Consider the following 26369-nt stretch of genomic DNA (forward strand, 5'->3'; position numbering starts at 1 on the left):
ATGTCAGGACACACACAGCTGGGGCTGCTTTTAGCAGTGGCCTGGCTTTGTGTTTTCAGCACAGAATCTTATGCAAGGTATGTTTTTCATGGTTCAAATGGATATTGATTTTGGTTAATTATTAGATATATTAAAAGACTCTTAATTTTAATGGATGTTAATGTCATTTTTTTTATTATTTTAATACATTGTTAATACTTTTTTAGGCCATTTATCATCAACTTTGCATGCAGTGTAAAGATTGTATATTCGACTATATATATATATATATATATATATATATATATATATATATATATATATATATATATATATATATATATCCATAAACATGAGTCTAGCCCAACCCCAAACCTTAAACCTAACTCTAAACTTGACTGTAACTATAAACCAACCTCTACCTCATAGAGGTAGTACAAAATGTAGTCTGTTCAGTTCATGCTTTGGTGGACCCAAAAAGCTGACACACACACATTGGTCCAATATACAAATGTGTATTACACACTAAAGTGGTGGTTACCCCAAAGGTTTGGCCATAGTGTATTGTTTTGTACTGATACTATACGTCTCTTTGTATCCACAGTTATCCATCCATTACACTGCCGGACTGGAGGCCAAATGCAGGTTAGCCTTTTGATCATTTTATGTGGCTTTGGCTTAAATATAATGTAAATATATTACTGTATTAAAAGGAAAAACACTTACATTTTTACAGTGAACACACTTTGAGTTCTGCTCTTAAAAATTGTCTTCTCAAAATGCATTTAAATATCAGCCACTGTGACACATTCTCAGAGTACAGAGGAAAATAAACAAATGTGCCAGAAGTGCCCCATCACACATATTAAGTGGATACATGAAGAAATGTGGCCTAGTGAAGATAAGAGAGAGCGTGACTGTAGGCGAGTGTGGTATCATACTCTCAGGGACCACTCTATATGAAGTGCCCAGAGTAAAGCTAACAATTTCCTACAGCAGTGACCTGAGACAAAGAGAGGCTTTCATTACCGTCCTAATGGAATTGGGTTTTAGAGCAAAAGCACACTTTCCAGGGACTCTAGCCTGTTGTTTTCTCACACTTCTTGTTCCCACCATCTCTTCACTTGTTTGTATTGTCTCTGTTTGCTTCCAGATTACTTCACAAGGTGTGATTTTGACAATGATATGTCTCCGTTCTGTGACTGGACTTCAAATGGTGTAACTAGAAACTTTTCAAAACCTGGTAAAAACATCTTTCAGAAGATACTAATTACTCATCGTGTGAACAACGACACTCATTTAGGCATTAGTGTAAAAACTAGATGTAGTGTTTCAATTTTGTGTATTGCACAGTATGTATATATGCATCAATTATGTAGTACTAAGGTAAATACATACATTGTGACAAATATAATAATTACAATAAAACTTTTAGTTACATTTTTATATTCTGCTTTACAAGAGCCCTTTTGTCATGAATAAATAAACAAACAATTACAAAACAAGACAATGACCAATAAAAATAGTTACTATGATAAATCTACCTTATAACAAAATTTCAAAAAGTGAACAATAATTGTAGCTTGATTTTGTAATCATCAGCAATAACTTCAATTTCAATGAGTAACTCGGCCTAAAAACCTTTAGAAACATTTGTTTTAAAGCCTGTAAGTTGCCTGATGACATGTCATCAATGGTGAATGTGCACACCTTTATTTGGTTTACAGAACAGTCTTTACAGAACAATCTTTACTGATGTCAGTATACTCTTTTGAAATAAGTTACGGCAGGCTACATATTATAGATTAGAGTACACAAGCTTGCCTTTTATCATTAAACGCTTGCACAATTGTGAGAGCAGCTGCATTCAGACAGATTTGTGTCAGACCCAGTATTTTTGTATTATTGTCAATCCACTTTATTTGGCCTATTTTTTAAAATAAAATTACAAATAAAAATAACCTTCAGAAATATATACCATGTAAAGTGCTTTTATAAATAACATATAAATATTTAAAATAACTATGTATCATTGCTTGTCTTTAGGTACAAGTCTCACAAACACTTTGGATTTTGGATTAATTTTACAGAATTAATCATAATAGAATAACAGAATTAATAATACAGAATCTTCCTCACACACTATACTGCAAGTCTAACATCAGTTTTGTTCCATACATTTCAGGAAAATTCTACCTCACTGGAGATCCTGTAAGATCTGGTGTAGCTCAACTACAGAGCAGCTTTTTGGATTCTTCTGAAGACTTGTGTCTGGAGTTCTGGTTCTATAAACCAAACCCCGCCAGCTCAGAACTGAGAGTCTTCCTTAGTGATGAGGGTCTACAGACCGAAATCTGGACTTCTCTTGATTCTGAGAGTCACATCTGGAGACAAGTGTATATTCCACTGAGTTACTCACAGCTCAATGTTGTGCAGGTACTTTTTACCATTTCATGATTGCTATTACCATTTTTAATTTATCTGATTTCATGCAATCTCTGAAAGCAATGGAGTGTTTGTATAAAATCAATAATGTAGCTATCAATATATACTGCTTTATTCTTCCTCACCAACAGATTATTTTTGAGCTCTTACAAGGCCAAGCAAATGGGGAGCAAGTGGTCTTTGATATGATTGGAATACGAAGGGGACAGTGTGGTGAGTGCTTCCAAAATGTCTAAAAGGTTTTACCTGGAAAATATGATCATATATTAGAAGATAAATTTCAATAACCAGCAATATCCCTTCATCTACAGGTTTGCAATGCCAGTCTGATGTCCAGTTTTGGACCGATGAGTCCACTCAGTGCACCTGTACTGCAGGTCAATTGACCTGCAGCCAGAGCCCATGTGGTGATGGCCAAACCTGTGGGCAGACTTTAAGCTCCACTGCGTTGTCCACATCTGCCACCTGCAGAGTTGCTAGTGACCTGCGCTTCACCACCTTTGATGGGGTCAACTTCCGTTTCATGGGTCCCTGCACTTACATCCTGACAAGAGTCTGTGAAGGGATTAACACACTGCCGGACTTTGTAGTGAAGATTCAGAAGAAGCTAAGAAGCAACTCGTCCGTGTCCAGAATCCAGCAGGTGAATGTGAATCTGCAGGGTCTGAGAGTGAGTCTACTGAGGAGAGATAGAAGAAGGGTCATGGTGAGTGGAATTACTATTTTTATACTTCTTTATATAGCCTACTGATACATACAAAGTGCTGCAACTGAGGAGCACCACCTGATTTGTACAATTCAGACCTCAACATAACAAGGAATGAAACCTAGTTACCAAATATATAGGTTATAATTTGGTTGCCCTTTATTAATAGATTATGAATGCTATTAAACCTTTACTAACGTTAGATATCGCTGACTTTAGTCTGTCACATAAAGCCAATGTAGACAATTCTGGAGAACTACTGTTCTCACAGCAAAACAACAGTTTGTATTCATTCTGCATCTTTTAATGTAAAACGGCATGTTTGTGTATTAAACTTACTTTAGCTTGTATATAGCTGCAGTTTAACTTGTCTTGTAGAACTTTCTGTTTGTGTTTACTTTCATTCAATTAGTAATCTCCCAAATGTGGAGTCAGTTCCAACTTAAGTACTTGCAACATCAAAAATGAGTCATTAAGACCCACTTATGGAGAAGTAATTGAGCAACGTCCTCATCTCTTATCATGCTTCTCAATGGTCAGAGGTCTCTCCACATACAAAAACCTCCAGATGCCATTTCTCAGCCATGGCTCAGCCAGCAAAGCAGAGTGAAAAAGCCTGAGCCATTTTTGGATTTGGCTGCGCATTTACTGAACTAGTGGTGCATTCAAATACCAGATCTTTTTCTAGAGTGCAAACAGACCACAGAGCTAACAAATGGTGAGGAAATCATCTCTAAATTTTATAAAGAATGTTTTGGAATAAAATCACAGACATTGCCTTAATATTCTTTTTTTTTCCTATTTCCACAAAACTGAGTTGACAAATGGCTTTGACTTTGTCATTTCCGATTAAAATGTACAGAAGCAGATACTAATGATTTTGGGTTGTCAAGGCTGAAAAAAAAAAAAAAAACTTGGGTGAAGATGGCTTCTTACTTCAATTTGGGGTTCCATTTTAAATATTTGAGAAAATGCTATAGAAACTTCAGATCAGCTCCTCCAGTGGTACATGCACATGGTTGTATTGTGGCCTCTCTCCATTTCCCTTGAAATTGCACAAGTATAAAACAAAAACAGCTAAAAAAAATGTATCATATTTTTCAGGTGAATGGGATCTGGAGGAATCTCCCTCTGAGTCTGTACGGAAACACAGTGATGGTCAGCGTCCAGGGGTCAGTCCTGGAACTCCAGACATACTTCAATTTGACCGTGTCCTATGCCAGATCTGGCTCCCTTCAGGTCACCGTACCTGACCAGTACTCTGGGAAACTTTGTGGCATGTGTGGCAACTTCAATAAGGCCATGGACAATAACAGCCAGCTCATGGAGGACGTCCAGGCTTTGGGCCTGATTTGGAAGGCTGGAGACCCCCCGTGTGAAGAGCCCGTCAAGCCGAGTTTGTGTACTGAGGCTGAGAAGCTAGAATATTCCAGTGAAGCCTATTGTGGCATCCTCCTATCCCACCCCAGCCCATTCTCCCAGTGCTCCACAGCTCTTGGGGCAAAGAGCTTCTTTCAGAGCTGTGTGTTTGAGATGTGCTCCACCCGAGGAGATCCTGAGACCTTCTGTGATGTCCTGCAAGCTTTTGCAAAGACCTGCAGCGAGGCTGGGGTCCCTATCTTTGGCTGGAGGAATGCAACTTACTGTCGTATGTTTCACAACATCACAGATTTATTAATGATTTGATCAGATTTAATTATGATATAGGTGCACTACATGGTTCTACACTTATAGACTGTATTCTATTTTACACTGCATCCTTTGGTAGGACCCCCCCACAGCGCAGGTATAATTTGAATGGTAGAAAATACTCAGTGCTGCAGTTTCACTGACATAATGGTAGCATTTTATTGTGTCATACTTGTACGAGTGGATCAGACACAGTGAGGCTGCTGGAGGTTTTAAACATTGTGCCCACTCACAGTTCACTCTATTAGACACACCTACTTGTTGCTCATCTGTTCGAGCACAGTTTGTGTTGGTCATCCTCCAGTCCAGAGGTCTTCAAATCTGGATCTTGGAACCAGGTTCATCAGTGCTCACTGCATGCTGCCAACAGGATGCTGTTGGCTGGATATATATATATATATATTTTTTGGTGGACTATTCTCAGCCCAGCTGTGACACAGAGGGGTTTAAAATCTCCAGGAGCACTGCTGTGTCTGATCCAGAGCCACACTCTCTGACACTCCACTAGCATGTTACTGTCACTGCAGCACTGAGACTGATCCACAACACAAATAACAGTAAGAGAAATATATGCATTTGCTATTTGGAAGCTATCAATTCAACATCCCAGAGTTCCAGTCCACTCCAAATTCAACCCTTTTTATCCAACTAATTAGAGAATGTACAACTTGGAACAAGGTACATTATAATTGGTAGATATCCAGGATCATATTTTTATTGCACTTACTTCTTCTTGCCTTTAATACCCACACTGTATGATGCAAATTCTTAATGATACTATGCCAAATGGTAAGAACATCATTAATATTGGGAGTAGTCGTGTTACCTTAATCTCTGTGTATTTTATACTGGACGAACCCTGTCCTGACTGAGTTGGCAGGGATGACTCACTTTTGCGCGCACACACACACATCCATAATCATTGGTGTGCCAAAAGATCTGTCCAGTATTACACAACCCAGTACCTTTTTAAACAGACTGAGTTTGTTGCTACAAAAAGGCAAGTGTAACTGTCGAGGAACACCAGGTCCGGTTACTGGCTGATGACTCAAATCCAATGTTCTACAACTGGAAATAGCAATTATTTACAATTATAAAAACTCAGTTTTTACACTGTAAAAACTCACTTTGCTTCTCACTGGTTCACTTTTAGCTCTGGTCTGTGGGGCTCGGCGTCACTTCACCTCCTGCTCTAGTCAGTGTCCTGCCACCTGCTCCAGACTGGATGCCTCAGAAGACTGTGGGAGCTGTGAGGAGAGGTGTGAGTGTGATGACGGCTTCCTGCTGAGTGGGGGAGAGTGCGTACCTGCAGAGGACTGTGGGTGCTGGGTGGATGGAGAACACTACAAGGTAACTATAGAGGAATAAATACCTGGAGGGTCACAGACAAGAACTAATTACAGTGCAAATAATGGACTGTAGACAGTAGCATATGAAGCAGCTTCTGGGCAAGTGTCTAAGTATAGACCCGATAATCAGGAGCTGATGAGTTGGATACCCTGTGATCCCCAGTCACTGCCATCTCAGGCTAGGAGTCCAAGGTCCTAGAGAATACAGCTGGCTTCTTGCTCTGCGGGTTAGTATAATGGCCCTCGGTCATAACCTCATCTCTCAATATAATGCTAGCCTATGAGGCAAATGCAGTGAATTGGCCAATAGTATTGAGTTAGCAGCAGTTTGAAAAGAAGCGGTGGCTGTCTTGATATTTCAGAAGACACTTTTGCTACTCTCCTAGCCCAGTAGTATTGTGACTGGGCAAGATCTAGTTAACAGACTGAAAGTAGTCAATCAGATATTTGGTTTCCAATGTTTTGTTCTTTATTTCTGGACACAGATGTACAATGTTAGTTAGCTAAACCATTAATGGCAGCTAACTAGCACCAGAATAAAAACTGCTGTTCAAACTGCATACCTACATTATTGCACACTTGTTTCCAAACCTGTATCCAATATACTTGTTTGTGATGTGTAACTCTCTTTATCATATGCTTATCTGTTAAAATACTAGATCAAAGCAAACAACAAATGCAGGCCTTGGCTATTGTCTGCTTATAGATAATAGTGTTAAAAACACATCAGCATGTCTATAAGAGATTACCTAACAACTGATTTGAGGCTGATTTCAGAATGCTGTTTCTTCAATATTAAGCAAAATTGATTACATTTGAATACAATGAAAGCATTATAGAACCACATGACTTTTCAGATCCAGTCAGACTGAATGAAGGACATATCCCAAAATACCTAAAATATATACTTGAAAATCTGCGCAGGTCCTTGATGAAACATTCCCATATCCCTTTCAGTTAATTATCTCCTAACCATACAGTGGAAGCTGCAGGAGCCTTTTCTGAACTTGTCTTTGATGTAATAAATACATCAAATTGTTTCCTCGTTCAAGGGGAGATACCCTGGTTTGGGGCTTTTATTTTGAGAGTGATGCCATTGAGTGCTGCATATCTTACAGGACAATGGTTTAAGCATCACCTTTGATTCAATCATTGCTTTCAGACAGGGTAGAAATAAATGGCTCGTGCCCATAATGTATTAGAAACACCTGTCAAAATGTGTCCAGTTTCTGTTACACCAGCTCTAACTTATCATATCCAGACTTGTTACAATGAACCTACAGCATTTTGGAATACAACTCTTGAAGTACGATTTTCATCTGCTTCACTTTCAGAAAGGACAAACCTTCATGGAAGGGAAGTGTGAGAGGCTGTGTACATGTGCTGGCCATGGCAACATCCACTGCTCAGCCACATCCTGTCTGGCCCACGAGGTCTGCAAGATGAAGGAAGATGTTCTGGGCTGCTTCCCACCCAACCCAGTGACCTGCAGTGTGTATGGTGACCCTCATTACATAACTTTTGATGGAAAGGCCTATTCCATCCAGGGCACATGCAACTACACCATTGCTACAACCTGCACCGCTAGTCCAGCCCCTTTTACTCTAACAGCTAGGAACGAGGGACGGAACAACTCCTCGTCTCTGAACTCTGTGGCTCTGAGTGTGGATGGCCTTCACCTTGTCATCAAGAAGAACAAGCTGGTTTATGTAAGTTCCACCAACCATGAGCAATGTTAAATATTAGACATGCATGAGCATAAAGTCATCATCCCTAAGATCCGCTAAGAGCTAGAGGTGTTAAAATCCCACCAGCAATGGGCTTTGACACAACAAAACTGCATTTGCTGGAATGGTGGAGATCCATCACATCGGGCAACGATTATTCCAATGTCTATGCTTCTATGCTATCCTCACTAAACTTTTTGTGGCTAACAGCATTAAATGCTCACAGATACGTTCCATTGGAAATAAACTCTATAAAGACTCCTCATATCAGAAAATGTGTGTAAACAAACAGTTCATTGTGAATTACAACATGATTTTTTTTTTAGATGATCAAAAAGTATCATTCCAAAGATGCAGTGATTGATTTCAGCAGTTCTCCAGATTGCAATAGTGCTACCTCACAGAATGATGTGTCTTTAAGGGTGGAGGAGTCTTACAAAATATTTGCTCATTACACATGGCTATCCCCATTGTTCATGTCACACAGTGTTTTAGATAAGATCTGCAAACACTGTCATGTGTATGACTTGAAACTTCTTGGGTTTTGTCTTTACTTACCGAGGATTTTGAGCAACAGACGGACAGACAGTCTTTTATTCCTGCACAAAGTGAAACAAGAGTTGCTGGTGTCATAAACATCAAGTTCTAAGGATTATTAACCCTGGAGATTGATTTCAAAGGAATGTCCTTGCGTAATAATTAAGTAGCACCTTCTTTCCACCATGGCGCCAGTTGTAAAAAAGTGTTAAACAACTTTTATTGGCAGGCTTTATGACATTTTACTGCAAAAAGTGTAGTGGATCAGAGTCAGAGTGAGCTGGAAAGAATGTAAGGGTCACTTAAAAGTCAGATTTGGGAATGAATTTTGTTTTCTGTGCAGTCTCCAAACTCTGAACATTTTATGGTGAATGTCATCAGAATTTTGTCAATACTGTTTTTTTTTTTCCGTGTGTGTGTGTGTGTGTGTAGGTAAATGGAGGTCACGTCACCCTTCCGTATTCACAAAGCAGCTCTGTTAAAGTGTTCCAGAAGGGTCAGTATGTGCAGGTGGACACAAACATTGGCCTGCGATTCCTGTTTGATGGAAACAGCCAGCTATTTGTGCAAGTGGATGAGAGATACCAGGGCATTACGTGTGGACTCTGTGGAACCTATTCTGGAATCCAGTTTGATGATTTCCTGACCCCTGATGGCAGGGTGGTCCCTTGCCCGCATGATTTTGCCAGCAGCTGGAACACTCATGACAAAGACTGGATGTAAGCAGCTATTTATCCACATCACCTTGAGTTTATTAGTTGTCAGGAAAATGGGCTTTTGTTTGCTTACTGCCTTCAAACCCTGTTACAGGTGTAGCGATGGCTCTCCAGAAAACCCTAAATGCACCCCTGAACTGAATATCGAAGGGTTCAAAGAGTGCAGCAAGCTGTTTGGAGATGCCTTTAAGGCCTGCCACTGGTTCGTGCCTCCTCAGATCTTTGTCAACAGTTGTGTGACTGACCACTGCTCTTCAGGAGGTGACCAGTCCCAGCTGTGCACTTCTCTGCAGAATTACGTGGCAGCATGTGAGGTGTCGGAGGTTTTTCTGGGAGAATGGTGGAAGGACACTGTTTGTGGTGAGTGGAAGCTTTTAAAGAGATGTTATCATTGCAGTATGATCACATGTTTCTATTAATGTTATCATGTGTTTAACTTAACTAAAGTAGTCCTGAATGTTGTGGGCAGCAACACACCTTGTGGTCATTTGAGTTAGATTCGTCTATTCAAGAATTGACACGACCTGTCCTGGGGTCAGAAGAAAGTCTAGCTGACTCCCGAAGATGGACATTATAGGTTTAGAATATAGCCCAAAGTGCTGGTAAAAATTATACAGTTGTGATTTAAAGTGCAGTAGTGTTCCATAAGAGTACATGCCATCCCCTTCTCCAGAAGAAGACATCACATGAACACCACTTCTCTATAAATCTATAATTTATAAAATAGGGTACAGTTATGTTACATTACTAAAGGTAGGGAATATTTACACCTCAGTGAGAGTTGCTGATTGTCTTCTGTAAAGTTACATATTACATATTTCCACTCGAGAGGTCTCCAAATCTCTTAACTAATACAGTACTGCTTTAAGAAAATTAAAGATCATTGTGAAAGGACTCATATCTCATTGTGTATAAGCTATTAATACTCTGTACTGATACTGTATACATTTCCATCCATAGCCAATATCCCACCACCAACAACAACTGGCCCAACAACAAGTATGCTATTTCTTATCCTTTGTATTCTTTTCAATTTCCATAATCTCCATCTATTCACTTTAACTGTGGTTGTGTGGCTTTAATTCTGAGCTATCCTGATTTGATTCCACAGGTTGTTCATGGAGCTGTACCTTTGACCAGAATGAATGCGGATGGGAGCAGTTAATCCAGGACAGCTTTGATTGGACGAGGTGGTCTGGGTCGACACCCACTGACTTCACTGGTCCAACTGGTGACCACACAACAGGAAGTAAGACACAAAAAAAGGCATATGTTTAAGCATATGTTTTTACACTGTAAAATGTTGTTTACACATTTGTAATTGTTTTGTAAGTATTTGTAACATTAAAACACATTTTCATTTGTCTGATAAAGGTGGTATGTATCATGGTTTGAGAATAAATAGTGGCATCTTATAACCTCTTATCTACAGGTGGTTTTTACATGTACATAGAAAGTGATGGTGTCCATCACGGAGACTCAGCTCGGATGATGAGTCCGGTGTGCGATACTCTTGGTACCCAGTGCTTGAGCTTCTGGTATCATATGTATGGGTGGTCCACTGCTATGGCTCTAAATGTTTATAAACTAGAGGAGGGTCAAGTCACCAAGATCTGGTCCAGGGTGAATAACCACGGCAACAACTGGCACCAAGCCCAGATAGAGATCATCTCAAGGGGACCTTTTCAGGTAGGCAATGGGATATAAAATGCTTAAAAATTAATTCATAATTGCAAAAAGAGGCATTTTCAAGCATACATTTCCATGATTTCATTCAGATTATAGTGGAAGGTATTAGGGGTTCAGAAGTTACATCTGACGTGGCATGGGATGATGTAAGAATAACGCACGGAAAGTGTGGAGACTTCAATGTGAACCTCAGACCTGACAGTCCTTCACCAACCAGTGAAGACCCAACCTTTCTAACCTCAGGTAAAACCATATTCAAGGGAGGGAAATCTGGGGTCAGAATCTGAGCTACACTTAATACATACCTGCAGCCATTCATTGCACTTAAAAGCTTATACTGTTCACTGGTGCATTTTTCAGCAAACTGGCCAAACTTGACCTGTCCTTGATTAGTAACTGACTAGGCTTTTCCTTCAAGAGATTGTTATACACAAACACACTTTTTTTCTTGAATTTCACATACTACCTTTATTGGACTAGGGTTTGTGGTTGTAGTATGATGTATAGGGTGTATAACAAGAAATACATTTAAATGTAAAACCATTTAAACACTTTTACAGCTCTGGTTCCCAAACCAGTCTACACAACCTTCCCACAACCTGCCATTTCCAACAACCATCATCCAGGTACGCAAACAATTACAGTATACTCAATATTTCCAGGGGAGTAAACTGTAATATTCACAATTAATCATGAAGTTATGGTAAGGCAGCTGTGGCCCTAGTGGAGTACTGTGTGATTGTTAATTCACTGCCATGAATGAGTAAATTGTGGAGGAATAATTTCCTAATTTGCATTTAGTATAAGGTGTGTATAAGCATTATACTGATTACCTTTATTGTTTAATATTAAAATCATTCAGTCTGCCGAATGGACTGCAATTTTGACAACAACTTCTGCACCTGGGATCAATTATTGACTGATGTTTTTGATTGGACGAGACACAGTGGCTCCACCCCCACACCAAGAACTGGCCCTTCTTCTGACCACACAACTGGAAGTAAGTTTTCAAATATGTATATCTATATTAAATATTTCGATATTATAAAATAGAGTTATAGAATAAAATACACACTATCCTCATCATCTCCAGGTGGTCACTACATTTACATTGAGGGGGATGGAGTCTCTCATGGTGATACAGCTCGTCTCCTCAGTGAGGAATGTTCTGACCGCCAGCCACAGTGTCTGGAGTTCTGGTATCACATGTACGGTTACAGTTGGACAATGGGGCTCACCGTCTACCTGCTGCATGGTAACCAAGCCCGAGAGATCTGGAAATTGAGAGAAAACCAAGGAAACACCTGGCATCGTGCCCTAGTGGACTTCACACCACAGGATAACTTCAAGGTCAGTATTTACTTTTTCTCTAAAACAGTTCAGTTAAACCTACAAAATAAATAACAAAACCTATTCTTATATAAAAGCTTAGGGTTAGTAATTGAGTTAGGTTTGGGGTTAGAGTTGATCATAAGGAAATGACAGTACTATGACTTTTCACAGTGATATGTTCCTAAGCCTGTGGAGCAGGAGGATGCACTGAGAAATTATTAAAAACTTCTCACACTGAATTTGTAAATGTTGTTGTTCTGTTAGATTATATTTGAAGGACGTAGAGGACACTCTGAAGATTCTGATGTTGCTGTGGATGACATCTCTCTACACAGAGGAAGGTGTCAAGGTAACTTTCCACTAATAACATTTGTGTTTAAGAATCAAAAGGGGTACTATATAACAACCAAGAACAGTTGAAGAAACTACATTGTTGTAGATATATAGCCTTAAAATTTGCAACTCTACACTGTGACTGTCAAAAATGCCATTATTTCTTGCTTTGACTGATCTAATATCATTTTGTTCATTCTAAAAGATTTAATAAGGCAGAGAACTGCTGTGCATACACCTGAGAGCTCAACACTAATGACCGTAGACAGCACAGAACAAGACACAACTCTGCAGTCCCTCCAGGCTACGGTAGAGCCGCATGAATCTACAAAACAGCTTCCAGAGACTACGGCAGAGGATCACAAGACTACAGACAGACCTGTTCAAACTACAGTGGCACCAACAGCAGGAAGCTCCAACAAATACCATCCAGGTACAATGCATAACAATATTATCATGAACATGGTATTTACATTAATTTATAATGCTCTAATTCTACTATTTTCAAAAACACATTTATAAAATTTGCACTGATTACTTTTACTGACTTTCACAGTTTGCAGAATGGACTGCAATTTTGATCAGAACTTCTGCAACTGGGATCAGTTATGGACTGATGTTTTTGATTGGACGAGACACAGTGGCTCTACTCCTACGCCAAGGACGGGTCCCTCTTTTGACCACACGACAGGAAGTTAGTATCTTAGATTTCACTTCATTAAAAAAAAACAATCAGTAATGGGCATGTGTTGCACTAAATGAAATGGGGTGGCACTGGTGATTCAGAGGTTCCCCCATCATTGTAGTTTAGAATTTAACTTAAAATCAGTTCATATCAAAAGAATGTAATATATACTGTCTTTAATTTCCTTGTTCTCAACCTTCACTTCATCTCCAGGTGGTCACTACATTTACATTGAGGGGGATGGAGTCTCTCATGGTGATACAGCTCGTCTCCTCAGTGAGGAATGTTTTGACCGTCAGCCACAGTGTCTGGAGTTCTGGTATCACATGTACGGTTACAGTTGGACAATGGGGCTCACCGTCTACCTGCTGCATGGTAACCAAGCCCGAGAGATCTGGAAATTAAGAGAAAACCAAGGAAACACCTGGCATCGTGCTCTAGTGGACTTCACACCACAGGATAACTTCAAGGTCAGTATTTACTTTATCTCTAAAACAGTTCAGTTAAACCTACAAAATAAATAATTACAAAACCTATTCTTATATAAAAGCTTAGGGTTAGTAATTGAGTTAGGTTTGGGGTTAGAGTTGATCATAAAGAAATGACAGTACTATGACTTTTCACAGTGATATGTTCCTAAGCCTGTGGAGCAGGAGGATGCACTGAGAAATTATTAAAAACTTCTCACACTGAATTTGTAAATGTTGTTGTTCTGTTAGATTATATTTGAAGGACGTAGAGGACACTCTGAAGATTCTGATGTTGCTGTGGATGACATCTCTCTACACAGAGGAAGGTGTCAAGGTACTTTTCCACTAATAACATCTGTGTTTAAGAATCAGAAGAGGTACTATATAACAACCAAGAACAGTTGAATAAACTACATAGTTGTAGATATATAGCCTTAACTTTAGCAGCTCTACACTGTGACTGTCAAAAATGCCATTATTTCTTGCTTTGACTGATCTAATATCATTTTGTTCATTCTAAAAGATTTAATAAGGCAGAGAACTGCTGTGCGTACACCTGAGAACTCAACAATAATAGCACAGTTTCCTGATACTACAGCAGAGAATCTTCAGACTACAGTAGGGCTGATTGAAACTACAACACAGAGTCATGACACTGCAGCAGTGGATCTTCAGACTACAGTAGAGCTGATTGGAACTACAACACAGATTAATGACACTACGGCAGTGGATCTTCAGACTACAGTAGGGCTGATTGAAACTACAACACAGAGTCATGACACTGCGGCAGTGGATCTTCAGACTACAGTACAGCTGATTGAAACTACAACACGGATTCATGACACTACGGCAGTGGATCTTCAGACTACAGTAGAGCTGATTGGAACTACAACACAGATTCATGACACTACGGCAGTGGATATTCAGACTACAGTAGGGCTGATTGAAACTACAACACAGAGTCATGACACTACGGCAGTGGATCTTCATACTACAGTACAGCTGATTGAAGCTACAACACAGCTTCCTGGGATAACAACAGAGGTTCTTCAGACTACAGTAGAGCCCCTGCCGACTACAGGCAGACCAGTTCAAACTACAGATGCATCAACAACAGGAGGCTCCAACAGCTACCATCCAGGTACAAATCATTATATCATCATGGTATTTATATTAATATCTGCTGCTGAAATGCTCCCCTTTTTAATAACACATTCATAAAATTTGTACTGGTTACTTTTACTCTCTTTCACAGTCTGCAGAATGGACTGCAATTTTGACAACAACTTCTGCACATGGGATCAGTTATTAACTGACGTTTTTGATTGGACAAGACAGAGTGGCTCCACCCCTACACCAAAGACAGGCCCCTCTTTTGACCACACCACAGGAAGTCAGTATTTATTTTTTAATTCATATAAAATAGGTTATGTTAATAATGAACCAGTTTCCCAAATTATTTTAATTTCGCATTACATTTAAAAGCATGTCATATCAAAACAGCGTAACCATTTTTATCTCCCTCCCTTCATCCTTTACTCTGTCTCCAGGTGGTCACTACATTTACATTGAGGGGGATGGAGTCTCTCATGGTGATACAGCTCGTCTCCTCAGTGAGGAATGTTCTGACCGTCAGCCACAGTGTCTGGAGTTCTGGTATCACATGTATGGTTCCAGTTGGACGATGGGGCTCACCGTCTACCTGCTGCATGGTAACCAAGCCCAGGAAATCTGGAAATTGAGGGAAAACCAAGGAAACACCTGGCATCGTGCTCTAGTGGATTTCACACCGAGGGATAACTTCAAGGTTAGCAGTGTTACTACTGTGTGCCTAACAGCTTGACTTATTAAATCCCAAGAAGCCCCCAGCCTTAATAGCAGCACCAGCCCTGTCATGCAATACCATATGGAAACTTTAACTTACAAAGTCTTTAGATGTTTACACCGCCCTCATTACAAGGCTTTTTATTGTTGAAAAACTGATTGTGTAAATACTGTTTTTTTCTGACAGATTATCTTTGAAGGACGAAGAGGAGATGACGCCAGATCTGATGTTGCCGTGGATGACGTCTCTTTACATAGAGGAACGTGTCAAGGTAATAGTTTACTAATAACATCAGGGTTTATGAATCAAAGCTTACTGTTACAAATGGCAAACAACTGTTGAAAACAAATATAAGAAAATAGTTCATGAAAATACATTATTATAGACACACAACCTTAACATTATCATCTGTTGCTGTTACAATATATATATATATATATATATATATTCAATCTAATATCAATAAAACAACAATAACTTATTTTTCTTGTTATTGCCATATATTTTTGTGCCATCTAGGATTTATAAACCAGGTCACTGCTGTGCCAACACTTGAGGGGTCGACAGTAGACACCACAGACAGCAGTACAACTACAGCTTCACAGACAACTGCAGAAACCACCATAATTGAATGTGATTCTGTAGGCCCTCCTGTGGAAACTACAGCTACAACAGACAAGCCTGTGCAAACTACAGCAGACCTTCCTAGTACTACAGTAGAGGATCTTCAGACTACAGGCAGACCAGCTCAAACTACAGTGGATCCAACAACAGGAGGCTCCAACATTGTCCACCCAGGTACAAAGCATACAAGTTTAACATAACAATATTAAATAGTATTTACATTTTTTCCTGACTACAATACTACAATTCACAATAATGCTTTCATAAATTATTTTACTCATTACTTGTATTGTTTTTCACAGTCTGCAAAATGGACTGCAATTTTGACAACAACTTCTGCACTTGGGATCAGTTATTAACTGATGTTTTTGATTGGACGAGACACACTGGCCCCACCCCTACGCCAAGGACTGGCCCCTCTGCTGACCACACGACAGGAAGTTAGTATCTTAGTATAAATTTCATTAAGAAGTTCATGTTTAGTTTAACTGAAACTCAGATCATACCACAACAGAATAACACATACCCTTTTTAACCCCACTATCCTCATCCTTCACTCCATCTCCAGGTGGTGACTATATTTACATTGAGGGGGATGGAGTCTCTCATGGTGATACAGCTCGTCTCCTCAGTGAGGAATGTTCTGACCGTCAGCCACAGTGTCTGGAGTTCTGGTATCACATGTATGGTTCCAGTTGGACGATGGGGCTCACCGTCTACCTGCTGCATGGTAACCAAGCCCAGGAAATCTGGAAATTGAGGGAAAACCAAGGAAACACCTGGCATCGTGCTCTAGTGGATTTCACACCAAGGGATAACTTCAAGGTTAGCAGTGTTACTACTGTGTGCCTAACAGCTTGACTTATTAAATCCCAAGAAGCCCCCAGCCTTAATAGCAGCACCAGCCCTGTCATGCAATACCATATGGAAACTTTAACTTACAAAGTCTTTAGATGTTTACACTGCCCTCATTACAAGGCTTTTTATTGTTGAAAAACTGATTGTGTAAATACTGTTTTTTTCTGACAGATTATCTTTGAAGGACGAAGAGGAGATGACGCCAGATCTGATGTTGCCGTGGATGACGTCTCTTTACATAGAGGAACGTGTCAAGGTAATAGTTTACTAATAACATCAGGGTTTATGAATCAAAGCTTACTGTTACAAATGGCAAACAACTGTTGAAAACAAATATAACAAAATAGTTCATGAAAATGCATTATTATAGACACACAACCTTAACATTATCATCTGTTGCTGTTACAATATATATATATATATATATATATATATATATATATATATATATATATATATATATATATTCAATCTATATAATATATATATATATATATATATATTCAATCTAATATCAATAAAACAACAATAACATATTTTTCTTGTTATTGCCATATATTTTTGTGTCATCTAGGATTTATAAACCAGGTCACTGCTGTGCCAACACTTGAGGGGTCGACAGTAGACACCACAGACAGCAGTACAACTACAGCTTCACAGACAACTGCAGAAACCACCATAATTGAATGTGATTCTGTAGGCCCTCCTGTGGAAACTACAGCTACAACAGACAAGCCTGTGCAAACTACAGCAGACCTTCCTAGTACTACAGTAGAGGATCTTCAGACTACAGGCAGACCAGCTCAAACTACAGTGGATCCAACAACAGGAGGCTCCAACATTGTCCATCCAGGTACAAAGCATACAAGTTTAACATAACAATATTAAATAGTATTTACATTTATTCCTGACACTGGAATATTACAATTCACAATAATGTTTTCATAAATTATTTTACTCATTACTTGTATTTTTTTCACAGTCTGCAAAATGGACTGCAATTTTGACATGAACTTCTGCACTTGGGATCAGTTATTAACTGATGTTTTTGATTGGACGAGGCACACTGGCTCCACCCCTACACCAAGGACTGGCCCCTCTTCTGATCACACGACAGGAAGTTAGTATCCTAGTATAAACTTCATTAAGAACTTCATGTTTAATTTAACTTAAACTCAGATCATACCACAACAGAATAACACATACCCTTTTTAACCCCTCTATCCTCATCCTTCACTCCATCTCCAGGTGGTCACTACATTTACATTGAGGGGGATGGAGTCTCTCATGGTGACACAGCTCGTCTCCTCAGTGAGGAATGTTCTGACCGTCAGCCACAGTGTCTGGAGTTCTGGTATCACATGTATGGTTCCAGTTGGACGATGGGGCTCACCGTCTACCTGCTGCATGGTAACCAAGCTCAGGAGATCTGGAAATTAAGAGAAAACCAAGGAAATACCTGGCATCGTGCTCTAGTTGACTTCACACCAAGGGATAACTTCAAGGTTAGCAGTGTTACTATTGTGTGCCTATCAGCACCGAAGGGATTTTTATTGTTGAAAAACTGATTGTGTAAATGTTGTCCTTTGTTAGATTATCTTTGAAGGACGAAGAGGAGACGACGCTAGATCTGATGTTGCCGTGGATGACATTTCTCTACATAGAGGAACCTGTGAAGGTATTTTTATCTCATAAGAACTATGTTTAAGTCTAAACTACAAAAACAGAATCTAAACAGCAATGAGGTAGCTAGCAACTGGTGATAAAAAATGTTATGGAAAAAGCCAGGGGAGCATATGTAAGTCTGACAAGTAAGGGGTAAATGTCACTCCATTTTACCATCACTGTTAATACCAATAATAAGAATGTGTCAGTAATATTAGTAATAATTCTTGTTATTTTCTTTTATTTTTACCATCTAGATTTCAAAAACCAGGTGACTGCTGTGCCAACACCTGAGAGCCCAACTCTAGAAACTACAGACAGCAGCACAACTACAACCCCAATAACCACAGAAAAAAACATCACTATTGAAGGTGACTCTACAGACCCGCCTCTCCAAACTACAACTACCTTCACTGAATACAACTACAACTCTTAAAACTACAGCACAGCCTAATACAGCTGAGTCTGTCCAAATTACAGTTGATGATGTAGAGACTACAGTCTCGCTAGATTCAACGACCACATCAACCTCTAATACAGAGAGACTAATTCAAACAACTGTGAAAACAAACAGTTCGTCAGCAATGACTTATCAAGAAGAAACACCAACAGCAATTACGACCACAACAACAAAGACAACCAATTCTAACTACAAATTGCTTCCAGACAAATCAACCATTTAATGCTTGATATCTCTTTAAATGAACATGCTATCTGATATTTAAACAATTACTACTACACAATTTTACAGGAATGATACATATTTTTAGTGTTCTAAGTACAATTTTTGACACAAAACCTCACAATTCACTAATGTGACAATATGCACATTAGGCTGATTACAGAACGCTGCAACTGCATTAGGTGGCATAATTCCAAGTAATGCTACATCTATTCTACAACGTCATTAATATGCAGATTCACCATGAACCTGAAAGGCAACATTCTGTTCCAGCAATTCAAAGTCATATCGAGACATATTAATAAACACAACTTGACATGTCTTGAATGATGCCATCTCATGCAGTTGTGCTGTGTGATGTTTAAAAATCTTAAAATAATTTGACTTATAGCCCTCAGCTCCATAAACATTGTCCATATTGCTGCATGTCGATGTATCCCTGGGTGTCATATATTACATTCTGTCTCATAAATTGGTGGTGCAATGACATAAATACAGATACAATGGGGTTCCTCATTGTGGCTGGTACTGTGTAATGATTAACTGCTCCACATTCAGACACCACACTATATCAGCAAAAGTCCATAACAACACAATTGGGCATGTACTGTTCTTGTTTATCCTATGATGCATTGTCTGGCTTCGCATGTTTCAGATAAATAGATACTAGACAAAACTAATTCAACTTTGTAGGGTTTGTAAAGTTATGTACTTCATTACCCACACTCATCACTATCTCCATGTGTTTGTCTATTTATCTACTTATCTACAGTGCCCTCATGCCCTCATAACAGTCATTACACAGACTGCATGCCTACCTGCCAGCCAACTTGTGAACAACTACACGGACCCCCAAACTGTAACCCACAAGAGGCGTGTGTGCAGGGATGTGCTTGTGACAATGGATTCATCCTTAAACAGAATGTGTGTGTGCCCATCAGGGAGTGTGGTTGCCAAGATGATGAAGGCAACAACCATTATGTGAGTATTACATGTATTTCATTATTAATTTGTAGTGTGTTCTGACTGTATCACACACATGCTTTTACAATTGTATGTAAAAGCTTGGATGCTTTTGTAGAAATTACATGGCCTAACACATCATCTGTTTTCTATTTCCAACAAATCCTTTATGTTTGATTTTTCCCAACATGCAGTGTGAGAAATACCCACTTGTAAGTGTGTACTATATGGAATGAACACGATTCTTATTTCTTGAATGTTTTATATATAAATAAACATTTTAAATGATTACTGCATACCCAAGTAACCCTAAACCATTACTGCATGTCCTAAATAACTAAATACATTGCAGTTAAAGTGTATACGCACCTTAAACTTTGAATATTATACATAATAACAATAATCCATGAGGCATGCACTGTAAAATAACTGTTAAAGAGTGTGCCATCCTCTTTTTGCAGGAGAGCTGAACCAGCACATAGTGAGAAACATTTGTTTCAGTTTCCGTTTTCTTCAGCAGAGAAAACCAATATTGGGTGTGAGATTGACCAATTGACCTGTGACAGGCCAGTGCTTCTGCACTGGTTAGTTAAGAAAATACAAGCTGAAAATTTCAGTTTTAAAGGCAAAACAGGCAACTGTAAATGTATATTTTCTGAATTCATATTTAGGCATTTTAGGCAAGTATTTTCATAAGGACTCCCCCTTCGCCACCAAAGGGGTTCAAAGGGTTAATTAGGACCCCCTGGGATCTGCAGTCTTTCTGACCTTGCCATCAAGTACAATTCAGCAAATATACAACTGTTTGAATTGTCTGCTGTCCCAAGATATACAGTAACATTAAAATGTTTATTATTGTTGATGGTTTGTTTCTATCCCCAGTTTGGTGAAAAGTGGTACAGTAACCACTGCACTCGGAAGTGTGAATGTAAAGAAAAGGATGGTCAAGGGGAGTTGAAGTGCAGGAATAAGCAGTGTGACGATGATGAAGTGTGTATGATGAGTGAAGAGGGAAAGTACAGCTGCAAATCTGCAGGTAAAAACTTACTTCAAATGACAGATTTACATTTTTTTTTGTTCAACTGTGATTGAAAACACTCTTAATAAGACATGTGAGCTGAGGACCATACCACACAACAATCACTCGATTAGGAATGCCTACTTTGCATCTACATTCCTAGGCTATTTTTCAGCTTCACTGACCATACAGGAGCACTTTGTACATCTACAATTATACGCTTTAGTTCACATGTTTCTCTGCATACTTTCTTATCCCCATTTCACCACAGATCAGGTATGGTTTGAGTGGTGGATCATTCCCCTCTCTTTAGACCCCCTAGTGGCCAGTAAAATAGGCTTGTATGTTTTGATTTAATATGATGAAACAAACACAAAATAAGTGTGCCCATAACACTGTTGCGTCTCTCTCAGTGAAATACATTGAGCTGCTAGTGAGCAATGAGTAAAATTTTATTGTTAGTTCAGGACAGACTTAAACAGCCAAGGCAATACACTATACTATCAAATTGGTATTGGATGTGTACTTTCAAATATATTAGTATTATTTATTTATTTGTAAACTGTAAAAAAATAAAAAAATAAATAAAACCCTCTGTACTCTCCTGCCTGTCTCAGATTTCAGTAAATGCTTCATCAAAAATGATCCTGAGTACAGAACATTTGACAACATGAAGCATAGTTTCAAAGGCAAGCGTTCGTACATCCTGGTCCAGACCTCTGAGCTGCCCAAGAACATTCCAGAATTCAACATCATGGGCATTAATCATAAAATCAGAGAGGAAAACGGAGAGGAAGAGTATGTGAATGAAGAGGCAGATGGCAGAGAAAGGGCTGCTGATGGGGATGATGACGATGACAGCAGTGAAGAGTATGATGAGAGCACTGAAGAGTACCATGATGATAAAGGTCGTCTTCGTGCGCTCAGAATTCGAGTGTACAACCACACGGTGGAGTTGAGAGAAGGCAAAAGTGTGATAGTGAGTAATTCACTTTTTTATACAACAGTATAGTACTGCTAAACTAAAAAGACTCCAAAACAATATGAAAACACCAGCTTCAAGTGTTATTTAGAAAAATATTTGCCACCCAGCTTCAACAGAAAAAAAGGTTTTTCTAATATTTGCTATCTTCAACATCCAGTGTCTCGTTCCAAGGGATGACCATATATTTGTTATTATTACAGGTGGATGGGGTACAAGCCAATACTCCTACATTCCCTTCAACAGGGCTAAAGATTCTGGAAGATTCTTCTCGTGTTTACCTCAAGACTGATTTCGGCCTCACTGTAGAGTTCAAAGGCAAAGGCAAAGCAGGTAAGTCAAAGTAATAAATATGATAAAGGGAAATTGACTAAATATGTTTTGTAGTTTGCTGGCTTTTTACAAAGTATGTTCACAAAATTAAAAAAAAAACATCTTCTTTTTTACTTTTATGTAGAAATCTCCCTTCCTGATATGTATGAGAACAAGGTTGGGGGACTCTGTGGAAACTTTGATGACAACAAAAAGAACGACATGATGAAACCAAATGGAGAACAGGCAAAGAATGTAAAAGAGTTTGGAGAAAGCTGGAGAGTTGTGGAGACAAATCTTTTAGTCAGAAAAAGGTACACAGCAAATGTTAGACATGAATAAAGGAATGATGATAATTAAAAGTTACACGAATGTTTCACCTTTCACATACACAAGGAAGTTTTACAATTGAGCAGTTGAGAAGGGTATATAAAAAAAATACAAAATCAGAGAGAGATAAAGTGTTCAGAGGAGAAGATATGATAGAATGAATGAATCAGAATAAAGGTCTGAACAACAGATAACTGAACTCTATTGATTTGCTGATTTTATACACACGCACACACACACACACACAATTCCTTTACAGGAAACTAATTTAAATATAGCATTTCTCTGGCAATTTAATGCAAAATTTCTGAGTATGAAATATTTGGAGGAAACACTAAATAAACACTAATTTCAGCACATTAACAGTAATTGTGCATTAATATATGAAAACCTTCATGCAAAACATCTTTATAAATAATATTTCGCAGCTGTGATTTAAAGTTGGTTTTACACTAGTATACTTAATTTAATTATGTTTTTGCAGGCGGTCTTCTCTGCTCTACACAATCTCAGGCCTACACCAGTGAAAAGGAAATGAAGAATTTGCTTGTGCATTTATTCTGTGAAGAACCAAATCATTGAAGCTCTTTCATTATCCATTTTGACGTTTATTAAAATTTTAATTTCAACTGAAATTGTAGGCTATATATTTTCTTGTTCTAACAGTTATGTCTTGTAAAGTCTTTGTGTGTGAATTTTATTTATATAGATTTATTTGTGTTTTACTAAAAGGCTCTATATTTACCAAATAGGATTTATTTGCTTATAACTTACCTAAAATGTTGTCTACAAACACACAAAAAAACACTCTGTGTCCCTACATTTTGAATGGGTGTGTAAATTTGTTCATGGTTGTAAGATCCAAGTCATGAAAAATTTACTGTGGTTGCAGCTTTGTTTACATATGCACAGAGGAATGAATACACAGAGCATCAAACCCTTAAAATGTAAACCAAATAAAAATGTTTTATTGCATGGGTTGTTTATGTTTACGATGACATTCCTCATAACATATTGTTTCAAATAAAATATATTTTAATAGTTCATGGATTTCTGCCTAAGGATTGATGATGATGGCTTGTGGGCCTTATTTGGAGAGCCAGTGATTTAGTTAAAGGCTAGTGCACTAGCTAGTTAGACATACAAGGCGTAAGTATATAGTTCAGCTCGAAAGTCTATTCAATATCAGATTGCTTACATGATTTATAACCCAGGAAAAGGTTAGCTTAAAGCCATGTTACACACCACACAATATTTAATAGGACTCACACTGTCTAATCAAAGTAACATCATCAATTTGCCAAGTAGTGAACCCAAAAAAAAAAAAAAAAAAAAAACTCATTTTAGTCAAGGAAGTGTTACATTTCTGAAGAGTTTTACAGCTAAACTATTTACAGCATCTAGCTTCACCACAAACATTCATTGCATGCAGCATGTGGGTTGCAGTGTAACATTCTTCTAATGAGGCATGGGAAAAGAAAGAATCATGGGTTATCTTGCCAGTAAATCAATTTCCCTGAGCTCACATTGTACAGTGTCATGACCCATGACCAGAGCAGTACTGATATAGACACAGCAGTGTGTGGTGTGTGTACAGTATTATTTAATGAGGGCTTTGTTTAAGGGGGGACCTTTTTGATATCTTGCTTGGTTTTGAATTTGGTGTATAGTTTAATTAGCTTTGGAATATTGCCAGTTGTAGCGACATCATTGTTTATGGGTTTGTTCATGCCTGAATTTATCTGCCAAATCTAGTTAAAAGCAGCAAGTTTTAGGTCAAAATGAGGAAAGGAGAACCATTATTATTCAGACACTTAGCTTTTATAGTGGTTCACACTTGAGCACAGCTGGACCTTATGATTTTTATTTTTAAGATCTTATGAGTTATATAGACTTTAAAACTTGAAAGTGGCTCAGTTCCATAATGTTTTCACTAAAAACACTAAAATTGTGTGGAAATGTTAACATTTTAGTTTCATATTTCTAATGACTTCTGTTCCCACAGACTCTTAAAGTATATATGCTTCAGCTCATGGGACAGTGAAAATGAATTTAGGCTCTTGGCTGTACAACTGGGTGCAACAAGTGAAACAAATCACAACCACACTTAGTGGCCATGGTACGCTGCAGAAGCCACCATATTATTGTTTGTACAAACCGGATTCCAAAAAAGTTGGGACACTAAACAAATTGTGAATAAAAACTGAATGCAATGATGTGGAGATGGCAAATTTCAATATTTTATTCGTAATAGAACATAGATGACAGATCAGAAGTTTAATCTGAGTAAATTTAACATTTTAAAGGAAAAATATGTTGATTCAAAATTTCACAGTGTCAACAAATCCCAAAAAAGGACAAGTAGCAATAAGCGGCTGGAAAAAGGAAATAACAGAATGGGCTCAGAAATATTTCCAGAAAGCATTGTCAGTGAACACAATCCACCGTGCCATCCGCCGTCGCCAGCTGAAACTCTACAGTGCAAAGAGGAAGCTATTTCTAAGCAAGCTCCACAAGCTCAGATGTTTGCACTGTGCCATGGGTCTTTTAAAATGGAGTGTGGCAAAATGGAAGACTGTTCTGTGGTCAGATGAGTCACGATTTGAAGTTCTTTATGGAACACTGGGACGCCATGTCATCCGGACCAGAGAGGACAAGGATAACCCAAGCTGTTATCAACGCTCCGTTCAGAAGCCTGCATCACTGATGGTATGGGGTTGCATGAGTGCTTGTGGCATGGGCAGCTTGCATGTCTGGAAAGGCACCATTAATGCAGAGAACTATGTTCAGGTTCTAGAACAACATATGCTCCCATCTAGACGTCATCTCTTTCAGGGAAGACCCTGCATTTCTCAACAAGATAATGCCAGACTACATTCTGCAGCAATCACAACATCATGGGAGAGCATTCCTATTTCTAAACTTGAGAAACTGGTCTCCTTTGTCCTCAGACGTCTGTTGAGTGTTGTAAGAAGAAGGGGGGATGCCACACAGTGGTAAAAAATGGCCTTGTCCCAATTTTTTGGGATTTGTTGACGCTATGAAATTTTGAAACAACATATTTTCCCCTTAAAATTATACATTCTCTCAGTTTAAACTTTTGAGCTGTGATTTGTGTCCTATTCTGAATATAATATTAGATGTTGGCGCCTCCACATCATTGCATTCAGTTTTTATTCACAGTTTGTTTAGTGTCCCAACTTTTTGGGAATCTGGTTTGTAATTAAGAATTAATGTATTTGTGTGTGTATTGGAAATTGTACACGGCCTAACTGGCGCATTGTACACAATAGACTAAATTATAGTACAATTTTTACTTTAAAAATGCAGTCTCAAAATCATTGCGATACTTCACTGACCTGTAATAGAATAGACACTCTGCCATTGCTATTGAGGACTGCAAAAACTGCACTACGTAACTTCTGGAGGAACTCACCTCCCTTCATGGTTTCA

The 26369-nt window shown here is 38.6% G+C and overlaps 1 protein-coding gene across 1 annotated transcript; it reads left to right on the plus strand.

The window, feature by feature from the left end:
• On the plus strand, positions 1 to 23912 carry LOC136678563 (MAM and LDL-receptor class A domain-containing protein 1-like). Its single transcript, XM_066656607.1, has 42 exons — positions 1 to 77; positions 584 to 624; positions 1133 to 1222; positions 2165 to 2415; positions 2556 to 2637; positions 2736 to 3130; positions 4235 to 4778; positions 5973 to 6169; positions 7503 to 7877; positions 8865 to 9151; positions 9243 to 9508; positions 10109 to 10147; positions 10260 to 10397; positions 10581 to 10837; positions 10927 to 11080; positions 11398 to 11463; positions 11700 to 11837; positions 11931 to 12187; positions 12434 to 12518; positions 12708 to 12935; positions 13059 to 13196; positions 13401 to 13657; positions 13907 to 13991; positions 14181 to 14798; positions 14913 to 15050; positions 15208 to 15464; positions 15669 to 15753; positions 16002 to 16280; positions 16409 to 16546; positions 16675 to 16931; positions 17136 to 17220; positions 17539 to 17817; positions 17947 to 18084; positions 18213 to 18469; positions 18558 to 18642; positions 18887 to 19000; positions 20084 to 20292; positions 21157 to 21310; positions 21910 to 22271; positions 22478 to 22607; positions 22732 to 22900; positions 23401 to 23912. Exons 1-42 carry the CDS (start codon positions 1 to 3, stop codon positions 23441 to 23443), a joined length of 8244 nt encoding a protein of 2747 aa, XP_066512704.1. The 3' UTR covers positions 23444 to 23912.
• Positions 23913 to 26369: the final 2457 nt, after the last annotated feature.

Source organism: Hoplias malabaricus, chromosome Y (genome assembly GCF_029633855.1).
Source record: "Hoplias malabaricus isolate fHopMal1 chromosome Y, fHopMal1.hap1, whole genome shotgun sequence".
Classification (NCBI taxonomy): Eukaryota; Metazoa; Chordata; class Actinopteri; order Characiformes; family Erythrinidae; genus Hoplias; species Hoplias malabaricus.